General features: G+C 41.0%; 1 protein-coding gene across 7 annotated transcripts in view; it reads right to left on the bottom strand.

Annotated features, from left to right (window-relative positions):
* The window catches only part of Slc9c2 (solute carrier family 9 member C2 (putative)), a 57,825-nt gene extending 33,300 nt beyond the window's left edge, over positions 1–24,525 (bottom strand). For 2 of the 7 annotated variants that reach the window (XM_070034472.1, XM_070034477.1), the window contains exons 1-11: positions 24,376–24,525; positions 23,198–23,395; positions 19,596–19,696; positions 17,202–17,330; positions 13,557–13,722; positions 11,915–12,031; positions 10,563–10,724; positions 7,185–7,284; positions 3,875–4,018; positions 3,225–3,393; positions 996–1,077 (exon numbers count right to left, since the gene is read on the bottom strand). In XM_070034472.1, coding sequence (XP_069890573.1) covers positions 996–1,077; positions 3,225–3,393; positions 3,875–4,018; positions 7,185–7,284; positions 10,563–10,724; positions 11,915–12,031; positions 13,557–13,722; positions 17,202–17,330; positions 19,596–19,696; positions 23,198–23,336 — 1,309 coding nt within the window. In that variant the 5' untranslated portion in view covers positions 23,337–23,395; positions 24,376–24,525. Of the gene's footprint in view, positions 1–995; positions 1,078–3,224; positions 3,394–3,874; positions 4,019–7,184; positions 7,285–10,562; positions 10,725–11,914; positions 12,032–13,556; positions 13,723–17,201; positions 17,331–19,595; positions 19,697–23,197; positions 23,396–24,324 lie in introns of all 7 variants that reach the window. The other 5 variants (XM_070034473.1, XM_070034475.1, XM_070034476.1 and 2 more) reach the window with 5 other exon arrangements.
* Between the last annotated feature and the right edge of the window lie 2,392 nt (positions 24,526–26,917).

Below are 26,917 nucleotides of genomic sequence, written 5' to 3'. Positions count from 1 at the left end.
CAGTCAGGGCTGGGAAGGTGGCTCAGTGGTAGAGTGCTTGCCTTGCATGCATAAGGCCCTGGGTTCGATTCCTCAGCACCACATAAGCAGGAAAAAAAAAGCCGGAAATGGCGGTGTGGCTCAAGTGGTAGAGTGCTAGCCTTGAGCTGAAGAGCTGAGGGACAGCACCCAGGACCAGAGTTCAGGCCCCACAACCGGACCAAAAAAAAAAAGTCTCTCAGTCTTTCCTGCCCAGGCTGGCTTTGAACCTCTATCCTCAGCTCTCAGCCTCCTGAGTAGCTAGGATTATAGGCGTGAGCCACGGGCGCCCGGCTATCCTTTCAGATTTTTAAACTGTTCCCATTCACCATATTATTGTGGTTATAGAGAAATATCAGGCTCAGATTCCTTTTAGGAATAAGTCATTGTGGCAGAGCCTGGGGATTGACTCCCAATATCCAGTCTTCCCTTCCTTTCATCAACAGAATCTCAGTGTTCTGGGTGAACATATGGACAGCTGAAGAAATATCATATGGGCCATATGGGCCCATGAATCAAGTCCCAGACAATGGAATATGAGTGGCCATGCACATGTAAGTTCTGAATTGTCTCGTTCATAGGAAGCTTCTTAGGCTCCATCCCCAATTTCTCTTTTTTAGTTCACTGGATTGTAGACATGGTGGCATTAAGCAGTCTTCTACCTTGCAGACAAGAAAAAGAGCTTAGGGAATGGAGGAGCAACAAAAGAGAAAGAACCTGACCCTTTGGAAAGTCTAAGATAACAGAACTGTCCCTCTCTTCCAGACTTTTCAAAGAAGTGAAGTCCTAAGTCTCACTTCATTTCTGTTGAACTAGCTGAACCAATGTCCCAATTGGCACAGCATCTATATATAATGAGTGAATAAAAATAAATGATTTCTCAGTTCCTTGAACTCCATAAGAGTTGTGTGAACCCCAACAGCAACCTAGTTGTATTTTTCCTCCATAGTTAATTACTGAATGTGTATACACCTTACCTAATGTTCTAGCTGACTCAATCATCATGTATGAGTTTATTCCCATAGTCAATAATGTTATTGCTTGCACATAGAATAAAATCTGAAAACAAGGCATACAAATGGTTAGAATCAAAATAATAAGCAGGCATTGTTCATACCAACAAAATTCTACCTCGACCAACATTGTACATATAGCCCTGTCTCTGATAAGTTGAAGCAAAAGGCTGTTTTGTGAATACTGACTGAATATATTATCCTGGAACAGAAACTGTCAATCTGAGCGAGGAAAAAAAATGATCATGCGATTCTGAGAGGAAGATACTGAGAAAAGAACTTTCCAGATTTTCCAGCAACAGTCATGTGAGGCTAGCAAGGAGGCCAGCCCAGACAGAGCTGTGGAGCCTGTGGAGCCATACACAGGACAGAACTGTCGCCTGTCACCAGTGTGTATCACGGTTTTCCAAAGGGCCCTGATGGAACATGCAAGATGGGTTTGAGGGATCCGAAGAGGCACCACACACAAGAAAACCACATGAAAACAACATGGCCCCTATTTGCCATATGGTTTCAGGCCAGTTTTCAGTGTCCTCCACTGAAAAATGGAATAAATAGCAATATCTTCTCCAGTGTCCCCACATAGACAAGTTCTTCTTCTGTTGCTCAAGGCTAGTGCTCTACTACTTTCAGCCACAGTGCCTCTTCCAATTTTCTGGTTAATTGGAGATAAGAGTCTCAAGGACTTTTCTCACAAGACTGGCTTCGAACTGTGATTCTCAGATCTCAGCCTCCTGAGTAGCAAAACCACAGGCTTATTTGAACTTCAAATTAACTCCAACCAGGCCCCACAGACATAAATCTTAATAAAAGATGTAGGAGGTATGTGATATTCCATCAAGAAAAGGCAATATTCCTCTTTGGAGAGTTCTTTTCCGATCCTGCTACATGTGAAGCTGTTTCTTTGATTTCTTCACATGCAAGATGAGGAGGTTGATAGTTGTTCCCCCAAAAAGATAATGTATTGAACAAGTGCTATCCTCCTTTGGCCTTCTGGGACAGGAGCAAAGTAGTCAAGAAGGGAATATGTTGGACGGTAAATCAGATAGTACTTGGATATCTGGACATCTACATCCAGATTCCCCGGGAAGTGCGAAGGTAAGCGACAGTATATATTATGCAGGTAGTTTTCTCCCTCCCACTGGGGCAGGTTTTAGATTCATCTGACTGGAAAGTTGCAAAAAGTTAGTCTGGGGAATTTCTAGCAACTTCTCTAACACGCAATACTGTCACAAATGATGGGTAAGTTTCAAAGCCTGGGGTTGTAACTCAGTGGTAAAGTACTTGCTTAGCAGATGCAAGGCTCTTGGGTTTAATCGTGTATACTGTAAAAATGGACAAATGATGAGGGGCTCTAACACTGCCAGCGGGTGCACTGGGCTCTGTAGCTTTGCCTGGAGTGTTAGTACCACACAAGCTTCATGACTAGACAATCCAGAAACCTACCAGCTAGCTCAGGAGGTAGAGGCTTCAAGAAACAAGTTGGAATTTTGTTAGGGGAAGAAGGGTAGGTTTTTTTCCATGGACCACTTAGCCAGAAAATGTTTTAATGATCCCTGAAATCATAAATGTAACAAAATCCTTGTGATAGGATGTAACAACTTACAAAAATTCCCCTTCCACTGGCATAGTAAACTAGCATTTCCATTTATGTTCTAACAGCTATACAAGTTGGAATGTTCTCCATAAAGATTATTTTTTTCATGCCTCCTGACAACTATTGAAACCTTGCATCCCTGTGCTCAATAAATAATATTGATTTATTCAACAATGAATATTGAATAAATCAATATATTCAACAATCTTCATTGTTGAATAAATCAATATTATTTATTGTTGAATAAATATTGTTGAATAAATAATATTTATCGAGCATTTATGAAATGTCGGGTATTTTACTAAATGTCATCTTAATCTTCAACAGGAAACTGAGCAACAGCAAAGGTAAAAATTTTCCCAAGGTGAAGGCAAGGGTAGAAGCCACGTTCGTCTTACATCACTGTCCATAACCACTCTATTACCTGGTCCCCTTCATGCTGTCAACACAGAGAAACCTTTTTCTGAGTTCCGATCTACTTCAAAGAACGCATTTTTTAAATCGAGGCCAAAAGTGGTTAGCTTTATTATTGGGTATGGTGACACTTGCCGCAAAATGAGCAAAGATGAACCATCATGACACCTTCTTTTCCCTACCATATGTGGCGCCTCTTCTTTGTGTTCAGCCAGATTATAAACATCAGGAGCCAAGAGTAAGCTGAAAACTCCTCTGATTCCAGACCAGGTGAGAACGGCTCCCCATCGCCAATTATACTCATAACTTGAGTGTATCAAAATCGGGCTCACTAAGATAATAGTAAGCCACCTGTGGGCAGACAAACATTAAAAATAAATAAACCAAGCCGATGTGTTAATCATTATTGAGACAATGCACTCGGTGCTAAATTTCATATTAAAATTTTCAAGCAAGACAAGGCAATGCATCAGTGTTCATTGATGTCATTCCAACTTTCCAATGAATGAAATCTACTGGCTACATTTTGTGTAAGACCAAAAAATTAATGCTAGAGCTGGACGCTGTTTGCTTGCTAGCTACTCAGGAGGCTGAGATCTGAGGATTACAGTTCTAAGCCAGCCCAAGCAGGAAAGTCGGTTAGACTCTTATTTTCAATTACACACCCCAAAAGCCATAAATGGAGCTCAAGTGGTATAGTACTAGCCTTAAGCACAAAAGCTCAGGGGCAGTGCCCAAGCCTTGAGTTTAAGCCCCAGGACCAGCACAAAAAACCCAACATACAAAAAAATACCAAAAAAGCTGTGTAAAACAAATGTTTAAATATAATTACCTTACAAAAATCACTGTTACAAACAAGATGAAAACGAAAGCTACAGTGTGAAATCTAAAATACTTGATTTCTCCACATCCAATCACAATGCCAAAGAAAGTATATATTAAATGTTCATATACAGATGAAAACATTATTAAGAACCTGAGATGAAGAAAAAGAAATTGACATTTTAAGTGATGTATTTTTAACTTTTTTTTTTTCATATAAAAGCATTTGTAGCTGGCTCACATCTGTAATCCTAACTACTCAGGAGGCTGAGAGCTGAGAATGGCAGGTCAAAGCCAGCTGGGGCTGGGAAACGCGTAAGACTCTTATCTCTAACTAACCACCAGAAAAACTGGAAGTGGAGCTGTGGCCCAAAGTGGTAGAGTGCTAGCCTTGCGCAAAAAGAGCTCAAGAACAGCACCAACCCCCGAGCTCAAGCCCCATAACCAACAAGTTAAAAAGTATTTGTGCTATACTTATCATTATTGTCTCTTGAAGGCCCCTGTCTTCAGTGAGCTTACAGTTAATAGGAAAATGTATTTTTTGGTTTTGATCTCACAGAATCTACCTCATAATCCTCATGATCCTCATCACATCAAACCCATGGGCTGCCTTTCCTAACAGAATAGCAAGTGCAAAGTAAGGAAATACAGACCTCTTCAAGCTGGTGACTTATCAACTTCTCTGGAATTACCAGTCACCTTATCAACTGTCTAATCTGCCCAGCTAATCCCAAGCTGGGGTGGCATCTGATTAATTTTGTTAATAGGTATACGACCACCCGATACCCTGCCGTACGTCTGCCGTACCCTGCATAGTCTCTCCAGTCTGCTAGCTCGTTGATAGTATTCCTAAATCTAACTCTAATCTCATCATTCTCCAGGAAGACATGCTAAGCAGGCTAATTGGACGGGGTCCTCTGGCATCTGTCTTGCTGTCTGCACCACTCCCATTCGCCCCGCCTCCCCGAGCAGCAGGGGAATGCACTGGAGACTCCTAGATTGGTTTCTAAGAATCTGTATACCCAGCCCAGGGGCCAAAGTCTCAGCAGGGTTCATGTTCTGTTCTGTCTGGTTCTGGGTGCTAGCCTGTGTGAGTCAACCTGACTTCAACAAGCAGATCCTAAGTTGCACCTCCTCTCAATTTCCCATCTGTGACTTTCTCCTGCAGCTTCTCTGCCCCATAGACTCGTCTCCCTATGAGTGAGTTCTAAGATCTGCACCTAGAAGCACTAAGAGGCCTCATTTTAGCTACAGATAAGCAGTGTTCTCTGATCCAGCCTTAACCCAGACAAGTACAGCGCGATTCTCCAGGGTTTCCTGTCTCTTGTTGCAACCCACTGTCAACTCTGACAGGGAATGGACCTGAATGGGGGCGGGGGACGCAATCCAACGTTCACTCCTTAACTTTCAGATGTCATGGAAAAACCAATGAGTTAAATACTTTTTTAAAAAATCTTTCCACAAGACACAAAAAACCCTGCATCTTCCCATATTTATCCTTAGTATGTCATACATATGTGTATGCCATTTAACAAGGAGCATATTCTGAAAAGTGCCCTGTTCCCATACATCCAAAACTAAAAGGCAATATCCAAACCACAGCACACATTAAGAAAGGATTGGTGGAATAAGTGAAGGGATAAACAATGAATAAGATCATTAATAATGATACGAATCATAGGAAAATGTCTTGTGCAATTCCAAGCATCTATTTCACAAAATAGTTGTTATTCCCAAACTTGTGCATTTTTAAAAATCTGTTGTGGGCTTGAACTCTGGGCCTGGTCACTTTCCTTGGGCTCTCTCACTCAAGGCTAGCACTCTACCACTTTGAGCCACTGCTCCACTTGTGATTTTCTGGTGGTTAATTGGAGATAAGAGCCTCACCCACTTTTTTGCCTGGGCTGACTTTGAACCGTGATTCTTAGATCTCAGTCACCTGAGCAGCTACGATTTCAGGTGTGAGCCACCAGCACCTGGCCCACACTTCTAAATTTAAAAACCCAATAAAGCAGTGTTCACATACACACTAAGCTATGATAGTTACAGGTATCAATTTTGTTCTATTTTTTTTTTTTTATTTTACCCATGTAGAACCATCGTCTATCACTGGAATATCACAAAAGAAAGGAATTAGTAATTATCAAAAAAAGTCAGAAGGACATAATTTCAGGGCAATATTAGTATTTTATACTAAATACATTTTCATAAGAAAAGTTAGGATTGTTTTTTACCATTTCAATGTTTGCTTTTATCTGATGTATTTCTACACTAGATTGTGATTTGATGTCCACTGATTCTGAAATTATTCTGAAATTTGTCATGGTCTCTCAGAAAAGCCTAACATATTTATCTAAGAGACAGGATAGTTTTCCCCTTTCTGAAGCTTTTCTTCCTTTCTTTCTTTCTTTTTTTGCGGGGGAGGGGGGCTGGGGGGGGCGGGGGTCCATCCTGGGGCCTGAACTCTGGGCCTGGGTGCTGTCCCTCAGCTCTTCAGCTCAAGGCTAGCGCTCTACCACTTGAGCCACAACGCCACTTCCGGCTTTTTTCTTTTTTCTTATGTGGTGCTGAGGAATCGAACCCAGGGCCTCATGCATGCAAGGCAAGCACTCTACCACTGAGCCACCTTCCCAGCCCCAAGCTTTTCTTATATTATGTTAAATACTGTCCTATATTATGGTACTATTAATTATTTCCATAACTTAGCAACTTAAATAACTTAAATAATTTAAAGAAATAAAAGGAAAGGCATTTATCTTTTTAATTCACAATTCAAAGTATAACTCTAGTCAAAGGTTTTCTAACAACAACAACACTGTAACTTTACAAGCAATAGCAATTAATGTTGTTATTTGTTGGCACCTTAAGTTCTTTACAAATATAACTGAAAGAAAAATTGAAAATGTAAAGGTAAATATATATGTGAGTTTTGTGGAGGAAAATAGCCATGCTCAAAAAGCCAAATATCTTCTATGCATGTAAACTAGCTCTGTGATGGTTGATGATGATGATGATGATGATGATGATGATGATGATGATGATGATGATGATGATGATGATGATGGGACATGAGTGCTAAAGGAGGAAGAGCCTGTGAGATGAGAGTAAGGGGGAAGAGGAAGGAGGGGTTAATAGGAGTAGTGAGGAGGATAAAAGTATGTTACATGCATGTGTGTGTGTTGTTTATGAAGACAGAATAATAAATATACATGTATACTCAAAAGAACGTATACTTAAAAGAACATTTTATTGGCATTCACAAAGGCAGGCCTCTGCGAAGTACTAAATACCAATTATACCATACAGAACAGGAAACTTACTTAGTAATTATGAACTCCATCTTCGGTTTAAAGCTTAAGGAATCTAAATTCAGTCCCACAGTGACCAAAGCAATGATGCCTGACATTCCAAAAAGTTCCACTGAGGAGAGGGGGGGGGGGAAATGAATAAAATTAAATGTATTTCAGCATGCACCCTATAGTACTTTATTTTGAGTGAAGAATTGGTGCGAAACTAGAGAGTAGTACTTCCTCCTTAGAAAGTTGTTCCAGGAGATTGGCCTGTAACCCAGGGACCAGCACATTTTCTATCAGGGGACAGACGGTGAACAGCCAGTCTTTGGGGCTAGTATGTCACCTGTCACAACTACCTTACTTAATTGTTGTGGTGCAAAACCAGTTATAGATAAAATGTCCAATGAGGCTATTCATAGACACTAGAATTTGGAAATCATGTGTCACAAGACATTGTTCTCTTGTTGTGTTTTCGAAGCCATTTTAGAATGAATGTAAAAGCTATTTTTGACTAACAGCCCGTGTAAAAACTAAGCAGACTTGGCCTAGTTTGCCAAGCCTACATTATCACTGAGGATAAGGCTTCTGGAAAAATAACTTTTGTAGTCTCTGCTCAGCACTTCAGGGACTTACACTACACATGACCCAAACTCAGGACTGACTACAGTCCAGAAACCCCCTTCGCTTTTGCCTGAAACCGTCATTCATTGGGCTGGAAATACACGTGTAAGTGCAGTGCTGAGGCAGGAAAAAATGTCGGAATACAAAGCATATCAAGTCTTCATATAGAGTATTGTCAACAGCAAAAGAGAAAGGAAGAAGAGCATGAAAGGTTAGACAACAAAGAACTTTGGAACAGAATAGTGGTTGCTTTTGGCATGCCACCTGCCCTTCCTCCCCTGTATCCTGTCATCTATAAAATAGCTGTAAAAATTAGTTGTCATTGTCAAAATTAAGTCAGATACAATGAACACAGTTTGACAAGTTTGTGCAACAATGGCTAAAATGACCATCATTGTGATGCTATGAGTTCTTTTTATCTGTTCACTTTATTGAGTAACAATACTTCCTCCTAATGCTTAGTACTTATCCATATTGTTTATGAAAGAAGATTTTATCATTCATTTATCTTGGCACTTACATTCACTTTAGACTTCTTTTTATCTACTTCTTTAAAGTGAATTTCATTTAAATAACCAGTGACAGTAAAATCAGTAGTGCTAGAGCCTGTGATTATAGGAACAGTAGCTCTCAAAACCTTATTTCTAATTCTTTATAATTAGTAGATCCTGGGTTTTAAATACATTTTTGGTGAACTCTGTATATATTTATTTTTGTTGCACTGTAAAGACAAGAGCTCTACCATTTGAGCCACTGCCCAGTCTTTTGGCAAACATCTGATCTGAACTGAGCTGAACTGATTAAGCTTTTGAGTGGCATAGCTGAATGAGCATACAGAATTGTATGTCAGTACCAGGAACCTTCTAATGTGGAAAGATGTGAGCAAAGACCCTAAGGAATCCCATTCTGCCCCCTCTGCCTTCAACTCACACCCATTTGCATCTGCCCGTGAGCGTGACAAGAGCCTCCATTTCTAGAAAGAGAGGGGAGAGCAAAAACCATTGACTGACTGCTCTACGTTGAACCCACTGGTGTGCTAGAAAATGCTTACTATCAACTCTCTGGGGATTGGTGGTATCTTCCTATACCCACAGTGTTAAGGTTACTACCATGACCTATTTCTAGCTACCAACATAAGGCCACTTGAATAAAGGTGGAAGGAGATACGTATGATCAAGTGCAAACTCCTAAAAGCTGTTTCCATCGCACCGGAATTAAGCCAGTCACGCCACTCACATGACCTCATTAATGCCTACCAGGCCCTCTATTAATTAGGTACTATAATCCCACTGAAGAAACTGAAGCTTAGAGAGATTAAATAATTTTCAAAGGACACCAAACTGATCCAATGTGGAGCTGGGATTTGAACACAAATCTGCCTAACCCCAAAGCCCTTTCAAAGGTGAATGTTAGTTTATTCAACCAACAAGTCCTAAATTGCTATCAGGCACATTGCAAACCGTGAGGAGAGGAGAAAACAAGTAGAATAATGACTAAGAGGTAGCCTCCACCTGGAGGAACTGTCTACTGAGAAGTAGAAAGACTACATGAAAGCTTTCTTGGCCAGGAGTCAAGTAAGTTGCCAATTGGCAAGACTGATTTTCCATTCAAGCCTGGCATCAGCTCAACTCAATCAGAACCTTAGGAGAAGGGCAGAGGAAATAACATGCTCCGTGAGAAGGGCAGGTTTAGACTCCGAGCACCACAGAGAAAAATTGTAAAAAAAAAAAAAAAAAAAAAAAAAAAGAGAGAGAGAGAAATTCTGTGTGGGGGTTGCAGTATTTACTTCTATCAAATTTAAAAGGAATTTACAAGTTAACATCAGAAAACAGTAAAAGCCCTTCCTGAAAACTGAGGGGGGGTCAGACAGGCAGGCAACTAAATTAAAACTTCTTTGTCAAGATTTAAGGCATCATAAATGCTTCACAAAAGAAAAATAGAAACGCATACAGTCAAAAGAAATGAAAGATCAGTGAACGCTCTCTATAATTTTGCTGATTCGAGAAGCAACCCGCCCCTAGATAGCAGTTTAGATGTCGAGGGAAAGCAGGGGTTTTCCATAACTGGAGGTGGAAAGAGAAGTTATCCCTTCATACCTGAGATCTTTCATGAGTAAAACTTGCTCCCCTAAGTAAGATGAGATCAAAAGGAGAAACGGATCACTTGCACATAGTTATTATGGCTCTTAGAAGCTGGCTATCTCAGCCTGGCCAGTAAATACTTCAATCCCCAGTGTAACAGGACTAAAGTAGGCGATGATGGTTTATCAGGGCTCTTGCTCCTCTTACACATATAGATCTATAGCTATATCTCCTTTCTCTCCTCCTTTCCTGCCTCCCATGCACAGGAAAAGGCCACCATTTCAGCATCATCCTTGTTCACTGCTCATTGAATTAAAGGCTGGTAAGGAAAAGACCTTAGGAGATCTCTCTGAACGTTCTCATTTTACAGACTGGGAGGCGGGGGAGTGTTTACAGTCAGAGCTGAGATGAACTCCGTGTTGATTCCTCTTCTAGGGAACTGTCAGTGAGTACCGATGAGATCAAAGAAAGAGTAATCACAGAGATGAGTGCAGAGTAGAAGAGACAGGGAGCTACCATAAAGAAACGAAGGGGTGCCAGAAAAGACTGAGAGGCGACAGCAGTGTATTCTAACAAGACACAGGGGAGGCTCCAGAAGGGCAAAGCTGTTGGGAAGCAGTGAATGTAGTCAGTAGAAGGACATAGACCAGATGTGTACAAATCTGCTTGGAGAGCAGCATTTTTGTCTTTGTCCCTGTCTTACCAGTGTAGAAAGTCATGTACACCATGGAAAAGCAGAGGATGACATTGGTGAGCGTGTTGCTGAAAAGGTCTGTCAATATACACTGGATGACCCTGGCACAGCAGTATCCACAGATGATGCTCCCGACGATGTCCAAGGTGAGTCCCATGACGACATGTAACTCTAAAAAAGAAAGAAAGTAGAAAACAAGGAATGGAGCTATAGCTTTCTTTTTCTTTCTTTCTTTGGAGAGGCAGTACCAGGACTTGAACTCAGAACCTCGTGTTCTTGCTTAGTTTTGCATTTGAAGCTGACACTCTTATCACTTGAGGCACATCTTTACTTGGCTTTTTGCTAGTTACCTGAAGATCAGAGACTCTCGGATCTCTCTGCCTAGCCTGGCTTTGAACCGTGATCCTCAGATCTTAGCCTCCTGAGTAGCTAGGATTACAGGTAGGTGAGCCACCAGCACCTGGCTGGGCTCTTTTATCGATGGTATTTTGTGTGGCTTACCAGATGACAGTGTTCCCAGAAAGCTGGGCACGGGGACTCGCTTGGGATAACTTTTCTCTTTGGTCTGCAACTTGAGGTTTACTTGGCCAGGGAGGGAAGATGCAAATGTTTTCAGGAGGCAGACAAAGAGCATATATGTGAAAGCAAATGTGAAAGGCAGGTTACACATTGAAGAGAGAATATCCAAGCATAAAAGCACCCATGGTTGGCTTGATAGCTCAGTGGTAGAGCTTGTAGCTAGCATGGTTGAGGCCCTGATTTGATCCCTAGCATAAAATTAAAAAAGACAATCAAATTCAATTTTTTTTCAAGAAATCAGTTTGTGGCCTTTCTCCCCAGCCCAGGGGGCTTTTGAGAAATAGATTTGAAAACATCATCAGTCACAGTAACTGGAGGCTACATAAGCATCGGGATAGTCCAATGTGAGTGCTGAGGGAGTTCAGATTACAGGTGTGAGCCACCGGTGCCCAGCTATATCTTCTTTATCTTCTAATACTATGTCTGGAAATCCAACAAAGTAACACATTCAACTGGCTCAAATCTAAGACCCATCAATTCTTAAAATCCACTCACTGAGATCCAGGTTGATTCAGGAAAGAGGAAAATCTAAGCCAGATGTTGCACTTGTGCATGCACGTACACACGCATATATGCATACTGAGGGACATGAAATCATTTTTTTAAACTCGTTTGCCTTTTAGTATCCAAGTAAACATGTAAGTTGTATTTGCTCTCTTATTACTTGATATTCTAATTAGTCCAAGAGTAAAGTATAGGAAAGGCAGTAAGGACATTGTCAATGCAGCTTAATTTCAATAACAATGATTTTAGAAAACATATAAACCAAAGTATGTTCTTACCTCTAAACATGGAAGTATGCAATGAGTAGCCCCGAAAAAGTCCAAAAAAAATGGCTGTGACACTACAGATGATCAACGATTCTCCTCTGATGATATCAATATACATTTTAGAAATACCTGGAAAAGGAAATACAAAATGTAATTAAAGGTGGTACATGAAAATGATATATTTGTACATGAAGCTGAGAGGAAGGGGAAGGGCACGGTGGGGAAGGGAAGGAAGGAGAGAAAAGAGAAGAGGAAGAGAGAGGAGGGGAGGGTAAGAAGAGGACAGTCATGACAGGGATAGGTTTGTAAGACGATCATAATCACCATGGCTGGCTTTTTCATTTCTACATTGTACCTTCTGAAAATTCAGAGGCAAAGGGATAAAACAGTAGCACTTCAAGTATCCATGGCCTCAGTCCCTGAGTGATCCAATCGAGATGAGCTAATAGAAATGGGGTTAGGGAATAGAACATCACCACCAAAAGTGTCTAAGGCTGCCCATGTTTTTCCAGCTATAGGTAAAATGGGTATAAATACAGGCGTGAGTTTGGATCTTTCCTACTCATTCATAGGGCAATATATTTCCTCTAAATAAAATCCGTACCTTACAGTTGGTTAGAAAAAATATTTTGGAGTAAAAAAAAAACAGAACCCATAGCATGCAGCCACTTCGTGAATTTATTGCAGTGTGGAATGAAATGCAGTGATAGAAGAATATCTCAGGTAAACTCACCCCTCGCTCCACCCTAACCAAAAGATGAGAAACGGACAAAACCACAAACTCTGCTGGGAATAATCTCTTATCGAATACGTATAATTTGAGAATAAGACTATTTTCTTACCTTTCTTTTCTTTGGAGAAAAAAAAAAACAAACAACCCTACAACTTACCCAACCTTGGCTCCTCAAATAATGGTAGCACTTCCAAGGAGCATTTTCAAGAAAAGTCTCATTGAAGGGATTTTGATTTTCTCTCTGTGTGGGTAGATGGACTCCCTAACTTTACTTTGTAGCTTTAGCTTTACTTTGTAAAGTCTTTACTTTGTAGCTCAGCATTTAGTGACACAGACTATGAATACAAGTTTCTGTCACCTTCTAGAAGAGTTACAATGCTCCTCTTGGAAACTCTGTGTGTGTGTGTGTGTGTGTGTGTGTGTGTGTGTGTGTGTGCGCGCGCGCGCGCGTGTGTGTGCACGTGCACATGACAGTGAGAGAGAGCACACATGCACTCCAGATCTTGTGTTCTCATTTGACTTTTTCACTTTTATCTGGTACACTACCACTGAAGCCACATCTCCAGCTTTTTGCTTCGTAATTGCAGCTAAGAGTCTCTCAAATTTGTCTGCAAGAACTGATTCTGACCGACAGCTCCCAGATTTCAGCCTCCTATGTGTTTAGGATTATAAGCATGAGCCCCCAGCACCCTACTTGAAAACATCCTTTAAGGTTATAATTAACTCTATCTCACATCCTCATCTGCTCTGCCTTCTACAAATCATTAAGTCCTTTATCCTCAAGGGGAAAAAAGCACAGATTTCTACTCTGCCACATGTAAAACTTCTGTGAGAAAAGTATCACCCAAACCATGTATTCCCCCACAAAACATAATAACGTACCCCCTTATCTCCAAGGTAAGAAAAATAAATCGGACATACCAATAGTTTTCATTGCGTTCACAGAATGAATAGGATCTGTAATGCCCAGGGTGATGCTAAAGAATAAGCAACACTGTATATCCCATGATTCCTTATTGAATTTCAAAACCACATATCCAATTATGATGAATGCTGTGCAAAAGCTTATCAACCCAGTTAACAGGACCTAGGAGCCAAGTCAAAACACAGCATTAGATTCGACAGCATGACTGCATTTACTTACATCCTGAGAATCACATATTTTTGTATCTATTTCTACTTTCTTGGGTTTTTTGGTTGTTTTTGTTTGGTTTGGTTTGTTTTTTTTTGTCGGTTGTGGGGCTTGGACTCTGGCCTGGGTGTTGTCCCTGTGATCTTCAGCTCAAGGCTGGCGCTCTATCACTTGAGCCACAGCGCTACTTCCAGTTTTCTGCTGGTTAATTGCAGATAAGAGTCTCCTGGGGACTTTCCTGCCCCGTCTGGCTTTGAAAGGCGATCCTCAGATCTCAGCCTTCTGAGTAGCTAGGATTTACAGACCTGAGCCACTGGCGCCCAGCTACTTTCTTGGTTTTCATTGACATATAACAGTTGTACATATTCATGGAGTACAAAGCATACAGTATGTAGTCATCAAATTCAGGGCAATTAGCTGTCACTTAAAATGCATGGTTTCTTTCTGTGAAGAACATACAAAATCCTCTGTTCTCTTCTGAAATACGGATATTGAATTCCTTTTTCTTTTTGGTTATTACTAGAACATAGGCTAGCTCTATTTTTAATTTCTCTGAAACCTTCTTACTGTTTTCCCGAATAGTTGTAATTATTTGTATTCCTACCAACCATGTGTTAAAAACCTTCCTTTTTCTACACTCTCATGAGCATTTATTTTTATCTTTTTAGAAAATGTTTTAATATAGTATATTAATACTATTATAACACTACACTCAAATATAATGTGCTAACATGGATTAATATTCTAATTTAACATTAAAGCACAAATCTAACCCTCAGTCCAATCTAATATTCTAAGGCTACAAACCCTTCAACACATCACCTTCTATAGCATACTAATATGCTACAAAAGACACTGCTACACCATTCCAATCTAGGCTACTCACATAATAAAACATTTCTCTATTTGTATGCAAGTCTAACACAACACCATAAAATAATTGTCTAAGTAATTACTTTAATATCAGGGGTTTTTAATCTTTTTATATTAATATTCTAAAGGAAATAAGATGTTATTTCATTGTGGTTTTGACTCCTATTTCTTTGATGTTAGTGTTGTTTTGATTTTGGGTTTTTTTTGTTTTTTGGCCATCTGCGTATCTCCTTTCGTGAAATGTCTATTCAAGTACTTTGGCTCACTGTTAATAGGACTGATACTGGGGGAAGGGTCTGCTTGAATTCGTAGTAGAAGTCTGCTAGACTGAACTGCCAAGCAATATTAGCGAAGAGTTAGAAGATATCGTAATTAACAAAACAATCTACTGAACACATTTAAATTCCCTGTACTCAAAACTTTGAGAACACACATTTCTTGCAAGAGAAAAAGCAGGGAACTTTCAAAAACTAACTGATTGTGGAGAAGACCGGATAGCAAATCTCCACAAATCACAGGACTGGCTATACAAACTACAGTGTCTGATTACAATCTGATAGGAGGCGCAATAAAAATGAGCCAGGTGTGTGTGTGTGTGTGTGTGTGTGTGTGTGTGTGTGTGTGTGTGTGTGTGTGTGTGTGTGAGTGTGTGTGTGTGTGTCTTGAACTCAGGGCCTCAGTCTTGTGTAGCTTTTTTTGCCCATTGTTGGCACTCGACCACTTGAGCCACACTTCTGGCTTTTTGCTACTTAATTATACATTAAGTTCTCTTGTGCTTTTCTGCTTGAGCTGGCTTTGAACCAGGATCCTCAGATCTCAGCCTCCAGAGTGGCTAGGGGTACAGGTATGAGCCATTGGCTTGAAATTCTTTAAATTCCTAATGTATAAAATTGAAAAAAAAATAAATTTACAATTTATTACAACTGCTGGGTTCCACCCCTTCAATATCTACTCTGGAGGTGGAGATTGGGAGGACTAAGGGGTTCAAAGCCAGCCCAGGCATAAATATAAAACCCCATCTATATCAATAGCTTGATACAATGGCATGCACCTCTCACCCTAGGTCGAAATCAGAGAGATAGCAGTTCAAGGCTAGCCCAGACATACCTCAATCAATAGCTGGACACAATGGCACACCTATGTCATTTAATACATGGAGATATAAACAGGCAGATCATAACCCAGGCCAGCCTAGGCAAACACTGAAGACACTATTCAAAACGTAGTGAAGGGGCTGGGAACCTGGCTTAGTGGTAGGGTGCTTGCTTAGCGTACATGAAGCCCTGGGTCCAATTCCTCACCACAGAAAACAGAAAAAGCTGGAAGCTGCACTGTGGCTTAAGTGGCTGAGTGCTAGCCTTGAGCAAAAGAAGCTCAGGGACAGTGCCTAGGCCCTGAGCTCAAGCCTCAGGACTGGCAAAAAAATAATAATAAATGAAGGCCAAAAGGGCTGAGGCATAGCTTCAATGATGGAGAGCCTGCTGACCAGAGCAAGGACCCAGCTTCACACGCCAGTACAATCAGAATCATGATCATAATCAAAAACAAAATCCAAACAGGTGAGATGCAGCTAAGAGGAAATGTATAAGCCTTAAATACAGAAAATACAAAAAAAGATAGCCGGGCACCCGTGGCTCACGTCTGTAATCCCAGCTACTCAGGAGGCTGAGATCCGAGGATCACAGTTCAAAGCCAGCCTCGGCAGGAAAGTCCGTGAGATTCTTATCTTCAATAAGCCACTAGAAAACTGGAAGTGGCACTGTGGCTCAAGCGGTAGAGCACTCACCTCGAGCTGAAGAGCTGAGGGACAGCGCCCAAGCCCAGAGTTCAAGCCCCACAACTGACAAAAAAAAAAAAGGTAAAAAGCAATAAACTAATATTAGTTCAAGATGTTAAAATGAAAAAAATGAAGACAATGCAAATAAAATGTTCTCAGAAAGCACAAAATAATGCAAAAAGCATAACTAAGCTGGTACCAGTATCTCAATCCTCTAAGCCCAGCTACTCAGGAGACTTAGATCTGAGGATCTCAGTTGGAAGCCAGCCCAGGTAGAAAAGACCATGACACTCTTTATCTCCAATTAACCACTAAAAAGCTGGAAGTAAAGCTGTGGTTCACTAACCTTGAGTAAAATAGCTAAGAGACAGTGTGTAGGTCCTGAGTTCAAATCCCAGAAAACACACACATACACACACACACACACACACCATATCAAGAAAAAGAAGGCACTCACAAAACAACACTATAACAAGAAAAAAAGAAGGCATAAATAAAATCAGGAACAAGTTTACAGGTACAGTGGAGCTGAACTCAAGGGTAGGATCAGAACTCAGGTTCTGTCATTTATCAATGCTGTTTTGTGACTTCTCAACTTTAGTTTGTTCACATGTAAAACAGGCAGCTACTCAATACTCAGCAGAGGCCACTCGACTCTCTGTAACTGTAGTTCTGCAGAAACAAGAGGGTAAAACTCGCTCATTTTTTTTTTATCTTCTATATAGATAGTCCTATTCTCATGAATAAGCAAAAGTTGACAGTACTTTTTTGAATATGCTCTTACCTGCCAAAATACATTTTTGAGTATATAGAAGTCTACATCCAAAGCAGACATAAATATAATTAAAGGTAAAAAATAACAGTAAAGTGCAAAACTTGGTGTTCTTAGAAGAGGGTAGACAATTTGGTGCACCTAAACAAAAGCAAACGAACAATTAGCTTGCTGCTGCTACGATTTGCAAATTAAGTGCGGCTTCCCAAAAGGCTCCTGGGTTAAAGGCTTAGTCTCCACCTGGTGGTGAGTTGCCCCATTTTATCAAGGTATAGGCTGGCTGGCAGAAGTAGGTGGGGAGGGGGGGGCAGGGGGTGGGGAGGGGGTATGTCTTTAAAGAGAAGATTTTGCCGATGGCCCCTCCCGTCTGGCTAGCCATCCTCCCGCATGCTCCGTTATTCATTTCCTCCTCTGCCCAAGATGCACACTGCGACCCACAGACCTTCAGCAAGGGAGCCGAGTAACTTGAACACCCTGAACCCAAAATAAAGTTTCCTCCTCCTTTTAAAGAGGATGTTTCAAGCTAGTTAGTGCCGGTGGCTCACTCTTGGAGAAATGTGGTTCATGAGCAGGTATGAGAAAAGTTAGCTTGATATCCTATCGAAAACAACAACAACAAAAACTAAAGAAATAAGAAGCAAGCTGGGTGCCAGTGGCTCACGCCTGTAATCCTAGCTACTCAGGAGGCTGAGATCTGAAGATCACAGTTCAAAGCCAGCCCGTGCAGGAAAGTCCTTGAGACTCTTATCTCCAATTAACAACTAGAAAACCAGAAGTGGCACTGTGGCTCAAGCAGTAGAGTGCTCGCCTTGAGCTGAAGAGCTGAGGGACAGCGCCCAGGCCCAGAGTTCAAGCCCCACAACCAACCTCCCAATCCCCCCCCCCAAAAAAAAAGAAAAAGAAAAAAGAAATAAAAAGCTAAAAGGACTTTGAGAGTGGCTCAAGTGGTAAAGTCCTTGTATAACAAGCTCAGGGATCATGAGTTTAATCCCCAGTACCACAAAAAAAAAAAAAAAATCCTCAACTGTGCCTCAGTTTCCTCAACCAAGAGATGGTAATGCAGTACTATTTCCATTTAACAGCTGCAAATGTGAATAAATTCACAGGATGCCAGTGGTTCACACTTGTAATCCCAGCTACTCAGGAGGCTAAGATCTAAGGATTTTATTTGAAACCAGCCCAAGCAGAAAATTCTGTGTGATTCTTATCCTCAGTTAGGCAGCACAAAGCCAGAAGGGACACAGTAGCTCAAGCTTTAAGCAAAATTTAAAAAAAAAAAAAAAAAAAGAGCTTAGAGACAGCACCCACACCCCAAGTTGAAGCTCCAGTACTGGCACACATACACACACACACACACACACACACACACAAATAAATAAATAAATATAAGTGAAGGAACTCAGGAGTTAATGAGCTAATAAATTAACAAGTATAAAGCACTTAGTAAACATTCACAGACACTCAAGAGAGGTAGTATTTCTGAAACCAGAAAGTCTTCACAATCCTAGATACGTTCAAGAATTACCACTTTTGGGGGGGCGGGGAGCGTTGGTTGTGGGGCTTGAACTCTGGGCCTGGGTGCTGTCCGTCAGCTCTTCAGCTCAAGGCTAGCACTCTACTGCTTGAGTCACAGTGCCACTTCTGGTTTTCTAGTGGTTTATTGGAGATAAGAGTCTCATACACTTTCCTGCCCAGGCTGGCTTTGAACCGTGATCCTCAGATCTCAGCCTCCTGAGTAGCTAGGATTACAGGCATGAGCCACGGGCGCCCGGATAAGAATGATCACATTTTAAAAAGTAAAAATCCAACAATGAGTGGAAGCAATTGTTAATGACCCTATTACTATCCAGTTGAAATGGGAAATGGGTACAGAGATACATTAATGAAGGTTTACATGAATGAAACTGCGTCTCTGCTATATGGTGGGTATTTTACAGTTCCTCTGATCAGAAAGGATGGACGTGTCTCATCAATGAAACCTCTGCTGCCAGGCATCCTGGGTCTCCCCAGGTGCTAAGGACAGTGGTGAGGAAGGACCTTGGGGATCCTATGGGGACAGGAGACGACCAAAAACCCAAAAAACCCAAAAACCCAATGGTGCAAATGAATTCACCTCACTGTCAAATCACTGCGTTTCCCTAAGCTTTCTTGATTTTACATCTCCTTTATTATGGACTTTCCTATGCAAAAGTTTGAATGCCAGATGAAATCATGCAAGCACATGTTTAAGAAAAACTATCCCACAGAGGGGGATGGGTAGGCGAATGCATGCCTGGCACGCTAAGCCTTAGGCTTGGTCTCAGTAACCCCTACAACAATAGAATATTCTGCACATCCCGGAAGACATGGAGTGGATTTGGTAGTTTGGGTCCTCAGATGTATTCTCTAGCGTCAAGCATACGATACCTCAACGAAATGGTAGGCCAGCTGTCCTAGCACAAATCCTGTCACGGAAAGAAATGCCAAGACCAAGACGTCAGAATTTCTTAAAACCATCTTTACAAATCCTTAAAGAAAAAAAAAAGTCACTGAAGCATAATTCATAGCTTAAAATATGTGTGGAAATGTAACAATGAAATCCCCTTTCCATATGACAAATGTAAGCTAATAGAATGCTAATTACCCCCAATGGATCATTACACAGTACTTGATTTGACTAGTAGGTACAAATGTCATATCTCAACTTTAAAATAAACCTTATAAGCCAGGTGCTAGTGGTGCACACCTGTAATCCTAGCCAATCAAGAGGCTGAGAGCTGAGAATTCCAGTTGGAAACCAGCCTGGGCAGAAAAATCCTAGAGACTCTTATCTCTAATTAACCAGGAAAAAAAAAAAGCCAGAAGTGAAGGCATGGCTCAAGCGGTAGAGAGCTATCTTGAGTGAAAAAGCTAAGCAAGAAAGAGCACAAGGGGCTGGGAAGGTGGCTCAGTGGTAGAGCGCTTGCCTTGCATGCCTGAGACCCTGGGTTCGATTCCTCAGCACCACATAAGCAAAAAGAAAAAAGCCGGAAGTGGTTCTGTGGCTCAAGTGGTGGAGCGCTCGCCTTGAGCTGAAGAGCTGAGGGACAGCACCCAGACCCAGAGTGCAGGCCCATGACAGGACCCCAAAAAAAAAAAAAAGAGAGAGCACAAGGCTTTGAGTTCACACCTCAATATTGGTACAAAATAAAATAAAAAATGAACCTTATAGAGATTTTTAAGTTTATAGCTTCAACACAATTTAACATTCACTCTCTATTTAAGTTTAAATTTTGAGTTAGGTTATCGTAGCAGCTGGCAGTTACTATAAACACTGTTAAAAGTCACGATGATTATGAAATGCTACCCACTCTGTACAAGATAGCTGGTAATATCTGGTCACATGTTATTAATAAACAATAATATTTTTATTTCTGTTATAATAATTCTAATAATAAACTAGCAATGTTATTAAAATGAACAATAATACATTAATAATAACCATAATAATGTCAGTGAAATTATTTTTTTAAGAGTTACATGAGGCATCTGTCCCAGATGAGCTTGGAAAATATGAGATTTTCTTCTGGGCGCTGGTGGCTCACGCCTGTAATCCTAGCTACTCAGGAGGCTGAGATCTGAGGATCACGGTTCAAAGCCAGCCCGGGCAGGAAAGACTGTGAGACTCCTATCTCCAATAAACCACCAGAAAACCGGAAGTGGCGCTGTAGCTCAAGTGGTAGAGCGCTCGCCTTGAGCTGAAGAGCTGAAGGACAGTGCCCAGGCCCAGAGTTCAAGCCCCATGACCGACAAAAAAAAAAAAGAAAAGAAAATATGAGATTTTCACCAAGGCCTCCTGTCTGACCATGCACAGACACATTAGGATCATTGAGTGGGTATCTTACCAATGGATCTGATGGTGCGAAATAAATCAAACTTAATATTTACGTAGTTTATCTTACATGAGTAATTACTCCCATGCGGTAAGACAGCATGAGGACGTAAAAGGCAGAAATGCTTCTTTTATTTTTGAGACAGGGTCTCACATTGTAGCTCAGGCCTTAATTTGTAATCCCCCTTCTTCAGCCTCTCAAGGGCTGGGTTTAAGGGGTGCGGCCAATGCACCCAGCCAAAAATACTTCTAACTCTAACCATAAGCAAAACTGTCTTAGCAGATAAGCAACAAACGGCATCTGATATTCCCTATCTGCATTTTCTGGCCTTGCAGGCCTGCTCTGTCCAAGATTATTTATATGTAGACTATACTGTAGTCTAATCTGCTCATGCATGGGAGAAGATTGCTATTGCTATAACAGATTCTGTGCCTCCTGCTTCGCAGCTACTGGTCAAGCCAAGTTAGCAGGCATTTATTGAATACTTCTTGTATGTATAAAGCCAGATAAAGAAATGTTATTCATGCTATGTATGCTGTGCTTTTTTACTGCTGGTCCATTTTGTCCTTACCAAAATGGACTGAAGTCATTACAGAGTATTTTGAAGACTTCCAGAGAAAGTAATTTCAGCCTGATACAAGATATAATATTGAAGATGTTCTTTATTCATATCAACTTCCTTACTTTGTTCCTTCACATCTTAATTCCAGAAAGGAGATTGTTCATATATATATATATGTATGCAATGTATTTTAGTATTATTTACCCTCCACCATTCTCTCTCTTCTCCGGTTTCCCTCTAATTGCATAGTTACAGTCAAGTTCTATGTATACATAACTATGGATATAATATACAAATATATTATGCACATAATACTGTATGCATATAATGAATATACAGTGTGTACATATGTGTATATGTACATATATTCATATACATGTATATGTATATATGTATTTGTTTTTTGTATGTGCCAGTCCTAGGGCTTAAACCCAGGGCTTGGGTACTATGCCTGTGTTTTTATGTGCAAAGCTAGAGCTCTGCCATTTGAGCCACAGCTTCACTTCTGGCTTTTTGGTGGTTAGGAGATAACCGTCGCACAGGCTTTCTTGCCCAATTGGCTTTGAACCATGATCCTCAGATCTCAGCCTTCTCAGTAGTTAGGCTTACAGTGAGCCACTGGTTCCCAGGCTAACTTTAGTTTTTTGAAGCGCCTCCTCCACATCCCAGAAAGGATTCACGAGCGGCTGATATTGCTTCTTCCTTACAAATTCTCCTTGGCAGAAGTCTACACATGTTTCCCTAATCACTAGGGCTGAATCGTAGAATTCAGTGCCGGTGTCACTGCCTGTTACTTTATCGGTGTAAACACCATTTTGTACACCTGTTGAGTTCCTAATCAAAGGTTGAGTGGCCCTTATTTGTGAAGTCTTTCCAAATTCCCTTCTGGAGAGAGGCAGTGAAGGTGGGCTGTCATCTTCTCTAGAGAAATAATCACACCCAAAGCCACAACAAATGGTAAAAGCTAAGGATGCTGACTGTGCAGGCTGTAAATTTTATGTCTTGGCTGCCTTTGTGTGGTTGCTACAATCACCTCTCAAGTTCTCAGATATTTTTGTCAGGGTGGGCCTTATTACCAGAGAATCACAGCATTACCTCCATGTGTATACTTGGCGCCATGCACCAGAGTTACTTGTTTGCCTGACCCCCTCAGGAGAGGGGGCCATGAGGTCAAGGCCTGTCTCACCTTCCTTAAGTACCAACCACACCACTGTACCAGTGAATGGATCTGATGGTGAGAAATGAGTCAAACTTACTATCTATATAGATTATCTTACATTAATAATTACTCACCTAAGGTAATTTACTCGTGTTACCTAATGAAGGAACACATTTAGGAGCTACTTAAAGTTGTTCTAAGAAGGTTGGGCCATGGCTAGGTGGTAGAGGACCTGCCTAGCAAGTACAAGACTCTGAGTTCAAACCACAGTACTAGCAAAAAATAGTTTGAAATTGAATGAAGCGAAACTGACAGAATTTACTCACATCTTGAAGTCCCATTTTCTTTGGATGTAGTTAGAATCACTTTACCATAATCCGATTAAAAAAAAGCTCAAAGGGTAGAGAAGAGATGAGTTTTAGGGATCATTACCTACCTCCCAGGACAACAGTGGCACATACAAGCATTGCAAAATGCTCCTCTATCACATAGTAATCAGCTGACCTTCCGCAGAGTAAATCGGGTTTGCTGTCTTCCATTAACCAGAAGGAAGAATTGATCTTGGTCTTTGTCATTATTTCTCCAAGCCTCGGTGGATGAACTCACATGTGCTGATACTTTACCACAGACTAACCTGTTATAATATACAAAGAGAAACCTGAGGCCCTTCAGGGCTCTGTTCACCCACACGGTCTCTACCTGAGAGGGTATCACATTCAGACTGCCCAAAGCACACACTTACACGGATGGATCTAACTCGTGTTCAAGGATATTATAGAGGGAACCTAAGAGCATTGTTAGCATTTCTTCTCAATGCTGCTGCATACATGAAAGGTTATTACAGATTAATGCACTTACTACTGTCATGACGTGAAAACGTTTGCTTCCCCAGCCCCCCCCCCAAGTAAACAAGAAGTTTCTCAAAGGCCATAGCTAAAAACTGACCTTCAATAAGGCTGTGCACATCATATGTGACACAAGATAGGCTGTTCATAATGCTTGATGAACCCAAACCTTGGTGAGGAAGGAGCAAGGGTAAATGGAGGGGCACAGATCGTGCTAGAATTCCATTTCACTACTCTAATACCAGTACTCCTTCTTCCTCTCCTTAAAACTGAAAATGGCAAATGGCAAACCAGGCCAAAGTTGGACATGAAGATGGGGTTGGATCATCTAAAAACAAAATAAAATACTGAGGTTGAGTTCTCATCGTATGAGGACTTGGATTAAATTCCAGCCTCTTTTTCAGAGCAAGTTTAGGCATCTCAATAATAGGGTGGGCCTTGACCCTCAGCCATGACCTCATCTAGTCTATGACATAGCTGCAGAAATGTGTGTACAGGTCCTGAAAGAGACTCCTGCTGTTTGATTTTTTTCATCGCAGCCCATCTATCTTAGTAACTCCTAGAAGGTCCTAAAGAAAAAGTATTTAACCAACCCTAAATATTTTAAAATAATATTTATATTTTATCTTTGTGTAGCTACTGGTCAGAATAATTATGCTATAAATCAGGGGGTGGGCCAGAAATGGACTCAAAGTACCACATCTTCAAATCACTTCACCTGACCCTCGAATAGCCGTTGGAGTCCTTTGTCAAACCATTCTGTCCCCACCTTAATGACCTTTAAATCAAGTTTTTCTTCAAACTGCCAAAAACCAGAGACATGACCATCCCGGACTAAGCTGGTTCAGAGTTGAAGTCAAGATGACGGCTTTGAAAATCTCTAGGAACAGGATCAGCCCCAGTCTGTTTGCCAGGGATGGTACTGCCAACTGATATCACCAGGCAAAATCCATTCCCACACCTTCTTCCCATTGGTTTCTTCCCAACCTGCTATATTCTGATTGGCTACACACACTATCCTCACCACCAATCCTGAAGAGGCTATTTTCTACTTCCAAGGAAGCTTGCATTTCTTTAGTGCTCAAGCTGTTGACCATAAGCAAAACAGTTGTAACTGATTCCTCTTGACTGGCATAATCAGAGGAAGTGGTCAGTGCTATTGGCCATTTAGACAGCTCATCTTTTTATGTATTTTTTGAACATGTATACTCTTTTCCTTTTGCCAACCCAATTCAATTCAGTCATAACCTTCTTCAATGTAGCTCTGTCTCTTTTCTGCTTCATTTTCCTTCAACTTTTTCCGGTTTCTTTGTCTTCCCTTCTAATGTTTCTCATTCCTATTTTGCTCCTCTCTCCAATCATTGGCTCTTGGTCCTTAATTTAAAGAGACAATGTCACTCCTTCTCACAGAAGGAAAAGATGCAGCTTTAAATTCTGTAATGCCTAGCAAATATTTTTTTGCTTCAGATCTAATTACTAGAAACAAATACAGTACATTAATTCTTTGCATGAATATTACTTGTTGTTTTGTAGGTAACTTTTAAGGAGGGGTTGTCTTGTGATGCAGAAGTTCCCTCTCATCCCTGTGTTTGACTAATCAATGTGGTTGTTTATCCTACCAAGTGAACCTTCTCAGCAGGAATAGTGCCAAATATACTATCCATCATCTACAGCACTTATGAATTAAGGAAACGTTGACTATTTGCTGAGTTCCCTCTGCCTTCTCCTCTTTTCACCTTATCCGTCTATACTGTTTGTCACTTTGCTTTCTCTCAGCACCTTTTGCTCTCTTCAGCCGCCCTGCCTCAGGTAATTTTAACCAATGTCCTTCCAGCTTCTACCTAGTTCCTGTCCCATGTTGACTCCTTGGGCTTACTTGGTTCATCTAAATCCTAGAGTAAGGGTCTGTATTTTCCTCTTTGTTTTTGTGTGCAATCCTGGGGCTGGGCACTTGTCCCTGAGATTATTTTTTCTGCTCAAGACTAGTGATTTAACACTTGAGCACAGCTCTACATCTAGCTTTTTGGTGGTTAACTGGAGACAAGAGTCTCACGGACTTTCCTGCCCAGTCTGGAGCCTCCTGAGTAGCAGAAATTACAGACACGAGCCACCAGCACCCAGCAGGAGACTCCTCTATATTCAAGTTCCAAAATTCTGATGCTCTAAATCCTCATATTTCAGGAAAACTCAGATTAAACTTAGTCAGCTCTGACTTACATAAAGTTCTGAAAACCTCAGGTAACAAACACATAGGAAAACACAGTTATGATCAAATTTCTCATTATCACCTTTATAAAAGGCCCTAATAAATTTATTGTTTCACCATTTATTTAAAGCCAGCAAAAATGAACTTTAAAAGTTTAGGAAAGCTAAGGCTGGGAGGCTGCCCGATGCCTTTCCCCAAGGTAATATGCCATATGATGTGACTGGGATAGGCCATAACATAGGTTCTCATCCACCTGACACTATGAGAGGCTCAAGGGTTATAATGGGATTCAGGCAGGGCCAATCAGATGGTTCCTAGCACTGAGATACCACCAATACTCAGAGAAAGAATTGTTCTGTTTCCACGTGAGTTAATCTGTGATGCTGACTGCATGATACACCTAGAGAGTACCTACCTGGCTTTCTCCTAAGATGTGAGATGTTCTATGAGGTACCAGCTTAGATATTTCTAAAATTTTAGCAGTTAACCACATAATGCCAGCCTGCATTTTATCTTTTCCCAGAAGTAATTTCTTAGTTTCAAAATGCATTGCCATCTAGAAAGACTGGAAATGAGAAATTGTGTGTGTGTGTGTGTGTGTGTGTGTGTGTGTGTGTGTGTGTGTGTGTGTGTTAATACGAGGGCTTGAACTGAGAGCCTTGAACTTTTGCTTGGCTTTTTGTCACTCATGGCTGATGCTCTACAACTTGAGTCATGCCTCCAGTCTGGCATTTTGCTGGTTAGAGATGAGTCTTTCCCATGTGTCTTCCCAGGCTGGCTTTGAACTGCTATCCTCAGATCTCAGTTCCCTGAGTAGCAAGAGTTACAGACCTGAGCCACTGCATCTGTTGCAATTTTATTTTGCAAACCAGTAAGTCTAGGCTCCTTTATTATTATATTTAGGTAGCTGTACAAAAAAGTTGCCATTTAACAAGCAGTTCATGAATACAATGCATTTGATCCATGTCACCCTCCTTTATATGACTTTCAAAAGTTTATCTGAAAGCTGATCTTTGGCTTTTTCAGCTCATCTCTCTCATCTCAAAGTTTGGGAAAAGCCAGGTGGTGCTGGAATACAATCTGGAGATGTTCTTGAGACAGAGTT

Source organism: Dipodomys merriami, unplaced genomic scaffold (assembly GCF_024711535.1).
Source record: "Dipodomys merriami isolate MVZ:Mamm:240054 unplaced genomic scaffold, mDipMer1.0.p SCAF_24, whole genome shotgun sequence".
In the NCBI taxonomy this organism is placed as follows: Eukaryota; Metazoa; Chordata; class Mammalia; order Rodentia; family Heteromyidae; genus Dipodomys; species Dipodomys merriami.
This window is presented reverse-complemented; position numbering and strand designations above follow the sequence as displayed.